This window comes from Cydia amplana, chromosome 17 (assembly GCF_948474715.1).
Source record: "Cydia amplana chromosome 17, ilCydAmpl1.1, whole genome shotgun sequence".
Lineage (NCBI taxonomy): Eukaryota > Metazoa > Arthropoda > Insecta > Lepidoptera > Tortricidae > Cydia > Cydia amplana.
Genome location: NC_086085.1, coordinates 14,751,539 through 14,758,896, shown reverse-complemented (window position 1 = coordinate 14,758,896; position 7,358 = coordinate 14,751,539). Strand labels below are relative to the sequence as shown.

Genomic DNA, 7,358 nt, shown 5'->3' with positions numbered 1-7,358 from the left:
TTTGCTTTTCGTTGCACCTGCATAACGAGAGCTACCTACATCATACAAATCTCTTTACATAATAGATATAAGGTACAGGGGTATTACAGTAACTGTACAAATTCAAAACTAAATTAATAACTAGCTAAAATCTAAAATAGGCCCTTGAGATATTGTACCAAGGATGCTGGCGGGCTAGCCAAGGTGACAATTTAAAATGTTCTGTGATGACAATCGCTATTGCTTCGACAACGAAACGCTTTGTCATTGTGTCTCTCTATCACTCGTCCATCCATACCTATTAGTGCGATAGTGACAGGTTGCGTTTCGATTGCTACGGAGCGTAAGCGATTGGCATGTTGGCTATGAGGCCAGTTACGTCCACCAGACGCTTCGCGATTTCTGTAAGTAGGTAGGTATTACAAATTGAGGTGCGGTAAGTCGTCACTAGTTCGGATCTTAAGAATCACACACATCTTGCCGTCGCCATCGAAGTTATAGATGGTCAAGCAGATCTTGTCAGTAGAAAAAGGCGGCAAATTTGAAAAATGTAGGCGCGAAGGGATATCGTCCCATAGAAAATTACCATTTCGCGCCTTTTTCTACTGACAAGATTTGCTTGACCATCTATATGCTCTTATTTTACGAGTAAAACAACACGTTTAAATTACATGAAACTTAATTGGCATGCACATTTACGTAACAACATAATACATACTCACTACATACTAGACTAGTATATATCTATGTCAGGTACTTTTACTAGTTTTCGTTGCTAAAGCGAGTAGAGTGTTAGACCTAGATAATTCTGCAGAGTTTGATAGCCCAGACGGTGCAAGTGTTATTTTAAACGTCAAATTTCTATGAAATTATGACGTATAAATAACACAATCTGTGCTGTCTAAACCGTTGCAGATTTATCTTGGACCAACTCTAGAAATTTGTTTTATGTAAAATTTGTCCATGTTATAAACTGAAATAACTACTCGAAATAATAACAAATTAAAATATTTTCTGAAAATAATTTAATGGTTAATGTGAAAGAATATCTAATAATCAATGATTTCTTAGTTCTAATTATAACTCACAATAAAGGGCTTGAACGTAACACTGAAAAATTAGGTTAACAGGTAAGCATCAATGCGTAATTTTTGAGTCAGTGTGCCAAATTACCAATGTCTAGTCACCGTCTAGTTTTTGTCCTCTCAAAAAAAAACAGGAAATAACAGACAGTTAATCGTAACTCGAGCGTAGAATGCCCACGACAATTGCAAGATCTTATTTTATGGACACGATCATAATCATAACAAAACCGATTCAGGTCTTACAAATCAACAAACCCCCATAAAAGGCAAAAATAGCCATAATAAGCCATAAAAGAAATGGCAAAGAAGGCGATTGCTTTTAAATCTAGTTCCTATTTCCTGTTGTGATGACATAGATGGATGTAATAAGTTAAGGTACCAAAATCTGATATACATAAATGCAAATAAAACGACATAGTATTACTAAGCCAAACTAATACAATGATCACTTATCAATGAGCAATCTTTAGATAATTCACAAATACATGTTATCCATTGCTTTACGTTACGTTTAAAGTCGTTAAAATTCTGCTTACGAAAAGCAGTAATGGAGAGGCGTACTGTCAGAATCTCAAGGCATCTATCGAAATTGAAAGTCTCGTGTTACGCAGACCCTATCACTGAATGGAAAGGTGCAGCTACATTTCACCAACTATAAAACGTAGCGGGCATCGTACAATGCATCAGTTAACAATTTGTCGTCGAATCAAATCCAGCAACATGATCGCCATAGTAAGTGTTACAGTACTTACAGTTAAAAGTAAAAAAACGCCTCGCGAAAGTGACGTAACGGATCTTGGAACTTGGTTAATAGAGTGAAAAATACGTCTCATTTATGTTTTTGTTCTGTTTTTGAATTTATGCAACAGTTATGTCATTTGTGTGTGCTACTTCCGTATTTGAAATGATGTTTTTGGGTCATTGTTTACTTTGTACTTTAAAATTGAAGTACATAATGATGAATCATAAACTTTTATAGTTTATCCAGATTAATAATTGCACCTATGGGTGGATATTTAATAAGTCACAATTGTATATGTAATGTATAAAAAGGCACATGATTTTGCGCATATACGAAATCACTTTTTTTATAAAGATGTTAATTGACATTCCATTCAAATACTGACTTCTCTTATTCATAATATTATCTTTATCAGAAATTAAAACATGAACTAAAAAGCAAAAAATTATCCTTCCATTCAGTCACTTGGGTAAGAACCCAGTATAAACAGTGCAAAGATACATAATGTATTAATTATATCAAACAGAAAAAGCTATCACCTCAAATATAAACATTGTTGGCATTGGCACAGAATAAATAATAGTACTAACTACAGAAGACTCACTCTCTAACAAAACGCGTCTGTTACGATTAGCACAGATATGGTCGCTAGGTGGCGACAGCACCACGCGCGGCTTATGGCTTTCCCCAAAATTGGGGCCGAACGGATGTACTTTTAGCTAAGTACCTGTAGCAAAGCGACGAAATCGCGGAGTGAGACACGCCTGGCATTGGTAGCGCATTGGACCGGTAATCCAAAGATGTGGGTTCGAAGTAGTTCGAACCCCGGCCACGTTGGCCAGAGTTTATTACAGACAATTTTATTGTGATCGTAATCTGTATACCTAAGTATACTTAATATGATTTATAGTATAGAATGTAATTCTGTTCCAGAAGTCAACAACCATCCTCCTACTGGTCGCCTGCGCAGCGGCGTACCCATACCCGTACCCGGACGAATGGCAGCCAGAAGGCCACTCACACCAAGAGCACACCAAACCCTACCATACTACCGTGATCAAGAAGATCGGCGTACCGATACCGCATCCGGTCGCCGTGTCGGTACCGCAGTATGTGAAGATCCCGATTCCGCAACCGTACCCTGTGCATGTCACTGTGGAACAACCGATTCATGTCCCTGTCTACAAGGTAAGTCTTCTAAAGAAAAGCTTAATGAACAAGTTCTTTCTGTTGTCTAACCGTAAGCCAGCCATGGGTAAAGGAAACATCACATAGACATAAAGAAGTTATACCCAGAGCCAGAGAAACATTACATAGACACACATCCAAACCCACACAACAAAGAGCATGGGACACAATAGCCTCCGTTGCCACCCTGAACTCTCTCGTGGCAACATCTTCAGGCAAAGACCTTGCGAGGCTCTTAGCCGTGTCGAAACCGGAATCAGGTCACTGGCTTCACGCCTATCCCTCGCCCAACGCGGGTACTTTAATTGACCCTGGTACCTTACGCATTGCCATTGGTCTCCGGCTCGGAATCGAGATATGCACAGACCACACTTGTGCTTCTTGTGGGGCCCAAGTGGACAGGCTTGGCCACCACGGCCTTTCCTGCTCCTCGGGCGCCGGCCGCCTGTCTCGCCACGCTGCCCTCAACGACATCCTTAGAAGGGCTCTTGTCAGTGCCGGCGTCCCCGCAGCTCTGGAGCCCCGGATCGCGCGGGACGATGGCAAGCGCCCGGACGGGATGTCGTTAATCCCATGGAGAATGGGCCGCGCGCTGGTGTGGGACGCTACCTGCGCCGACACGTTGGCAGCGTCCTACACTCAAGCAACCAGCAGAAATGCCGGGGCAGCGGCGGACGCCCGAGAGCGAGCTAAGGCCCATAAATACAGCTGTCTCGGCGCCAACTACGAGTTCGTAGCTTTTGGCGTCGAGACACTCGGACCGTGGGGTAGAGGAGCGCGTGGGCTCCTTAAGAAGCTTGGTAAGCGGTTAAGGGAGGCAACAGGGGACTCTCGCGCAGGCAGCTTTCTCGCGCAAAGGATTGCCATCGCTATACAGCGCGGGAATGCTGCCTGCGTGATGGGCACCTTGCCGAGGGGCCTAGGGTTAGAAGGTAGGTTTTAGGGTTTTTTATTTTTATTAGGTTTAGTTTTAGTTATTTTATTTTATAAGGTACTTAATTATTAAGTTTGTACTATTTACGTTAAATAAACGTTTTGTTACATTACATAGACATATATATGTATATGTCATACATCTAGCCCTGCTATAAGAAAAATCTCACAGCATCACAGGAGTAGCTATCGGTGCCACTTCACTGAAATGAAATGACAGAAACCGCAGAGAAATGATCTTCGATTAAAAAAGTAAAAATAATCCCAGAGGACACAACATTCAACAATTAATGAACTTTATAGATACACAGGTAAGATCATTAATGGTTTACCTGCTGCTAGTGGAATTAATGATATTGACAAAGAATAAACATTATACATTCAAAAAGGTACAACCATCAAGAGAGGCCAACCTTAGGCTTCAAATCCTGGTTTTCTGTAACTTCCTTGTAACTGGCACACATCCACGTAACAATGAGGCACGTCGTTTGATCGTCTGCCAATTGTTAATCATAAGCAATATAAGCATGTAAGAAGTTTAACGGAGACGATGTGTGAAACACCTTTTTCTGTGCTTGTCAGTGACAGTGACCTATCAAGGGTACATTTAGTTTTCTGCCAACAAACTGCTCTGCAGTTTGGTGCTCTGCAGTTTGGCAGATAAGTGCTTATTGTACCCATATTTAAAAAAGAGTGTCTTAATCATTTGTCTATCACTTTAATTCCACAAGTCTTTGATTACTTAATCAGCCGATCAGCACAGATTTAGACGTTTGAAACAGAGATCCAAGTCCACAACAGACAGAAACATGAGCTCACCCTAAATTTCCAAATGCCTGAACGTATTGCATCTCTTCCATGAGCAAAAAAAAACCGGCCAAGTGCGAGTCGGACTCGCGCACGGAGGGTTCCGCACCATCAACAAAAATAGAGCAAAACAAGCAAAAAAACGGTCACCCATCAAAGTACTGACCCCGCCCGACGTTGCTTAACTTCGGTCAAAAATCACATTTGTTGGATGGGAGCCCCACTTAAATCTTTATTTTGTTCTGTTTTTAGTAAGTATTTGTTGTTATAGCGGCAACAAAAATACATCATGTGTGAAAATTTCAACTGTCTAGCTATCACGGTTCGTGAGATACAGCCTGGGGGCCGATTTTTGAATTTCGACCGCTCGATTTCATGTATTTCGTTAAATAATATCTCCACTGCTAGGCATCTAAATTCTACTAATAGAATTGAAATCAAGTGGTCGATACCACTAGATTTCCAATTTCTATGGCTCGTATTTCAAAAATTATCATTTCGCCGTTTTCCACCGAATATCGAGTGGCGAAATCGAGTGATTGAAATTCAAAAATCGGCCTCCTGGTGACAGACGGACGGACGGACGGACGGACAGCGGAGTCTTAGTAATAGGGTCCCGTTTTTACCCTTTGGGTACGGAACCCTAAAAAAGATAACTAGTAAAATTAGGTATTTGCATTGAGAAGTAAATATCAGCATTCAGCATAAAGTCATCGATAAATGTCATTCACCTACATTCTGCAAATGTCGTGTGCTGCACCGATTATGCAATTAATTTTCTCTTCACGCCACAACTCTGATTGTTAGCGAAACCGCATTTCTTTCTATTGTTTTGACTGTTAAAAGTCTACGAAATCGTAATAGGTAAATGTGACAAAAGTTCTTGGCGCGTAGGTAAATAATAATTGTAGTACCTATTACTCTAGGTACCGCTGTGTACCTGTTTCATAGTTATAGAAGAAAAATAATGACGTATTGACCGGCTTAATTGTTACCTATATTTTGCTGTATTCTTGTCTGTCACCTGTATAGTGTATAACCTGTATTGCTAGAAAATTAGAGATCGCGTTCGCGACTATTTGGAGAGTTTCAAGCGTATCATTACGACCGGAAGCGCTATTGCAACAAAAACGTTACTTTAAAATCATTCTATTCGCAAGCTATAGCTGGTCAACCAAATCTTGTCAGTAAAAAAAGGCGCGAAATTCAAATTTTCTATGGGACGATATCCCTTCGCGCCTACATTTTTCAAATTTGCCGCCTTTTTCTACTGTCAAGATCTGGTTGACCAAGTATATTCAAAAATCAGTTTAATCTCAACATGCAACCGCATCACGACACTCATAACTGTCAATTATTACATAAAAGCCATTTGCTAAAGTAAAAGTAAGTGACGGTTACTAGAGCGTGTTCTTATTTTGAAAAAAAAAAACGTCCATTCTTCCCGCGTCCGTTGATGGTGATTGGCGTAACATTCTAAAATCGAACGCTAACCAAGCCGCTCATTGAACATTATTGGATTTAACGCTTCTGTTTTGTTTACTTTATCAGATAAATTAAAAAAAAACGATTGGTCAAGACTGGTTGGGTCCAAATTAGTGAATTGAATATTGTCTGTAAATGGGGTTATTACGCTAGTTTCCATCCAAGCTCTAGTTTTCGTCCACTTGACGGATTAGCAAATAATATATTTATTATTAATTTGCTACTTGCGAAATATATTTTTTATGTAGGGAGGTATTTTAGGTAGATATATTGTTTTGAGATTAAGGATTGCAATAAGTCCAAATGTGTGCAGCGATGTTTTATATTCAAATTTTTCTCGAGTAGTCGAAAACTAGCGCAATGACCCTATTTAATTTGAACATGGAGAAAACGGTACATAACTCGTATTTTAGTTATCGCATCCCACGTTCAAATAGTCACGCTGATTCTAAAAAAAGGCAGTAAGCATGTACCTATTTTTTTTTAATTTCCAGGTCGTGCCCCATATCGTAGAAAAACCCGTGCCCTATACTGTGGAGAAGCCCGTGCCCTATGATGTTGAAAAGCCGTACCCTGTCGAGGTCGAAAAGAAGGTCGAGATCCCCGTCCCCAAGCCCTACCCCGTCCACGTGCCGGTCTACAAACACATCTACCACCACAAGGGAGGCAAGCACTAAAAACGCCTTAGAAAAAAAAAAGCTTGTACTGGCAAACCTACTTTTTCAGTAGAAAAAGGCGCAAAATTCAAATTTACTGAGGATTTTTCGCGCCTACATTTTTTTTGCCGCCTATTCTACTGACGGAAATGGCTTGCCAAACTACAACGCAAGCGTAGGTATTTTTCCAATTCAAAAATCGAACAAATTCAAATTTGGAAAAGAAAAAAGTTTACAATGTAAACCGTGTCTTTTGCCGTTCGGTGTTGCCATATTTGGCTTCATGTAAATAAATAGTTATGGATGTTTAAGGCTAGTTCGTGGGTCCCACACCGCAGTTGTTCATTGTGATATTTATTATTGTGTGTTGATATTGTTTGATCGTTGTTGACTATTGAGTAATTGTTGTTAATTGTACTTTAATGTAAGTTTGTTAAATAAATAATGTACAAAATATTTCTTGACTTTCCGTTAACTTTAATG

General features: G+C 39.9%; 1 protein-coding gene across 1 annotated transcript; it reads left to right on the top strand.

Moving 5' to 3' along the window:
• The first annotated feature begins 1,670 nt into the window (after positions 1-1,670).
• On the top strand, positions 1,671-6,899 carry LOC134655606 (uncharacterized). Its single transcript, XM_063511041.1, has 3 exons — positions 1,671-1,796; positions 2,740-2,994; positions 6,714-6,899. The coding sequence occupies exons 1-3, from the start codon at positions 1,689-1,691 to the stop codon at positions 6,894-6,896; spliced, it is 546 nt and encodes a 181-aa protein (XP_063367111.1). The 5' UTR covers positions 1,671-1,688; the 3' UTR covers positions 6,897-6,899.
• The last annotated feature ends 459 nt before the right edge of the window (positions 6,900-7,358 follow it).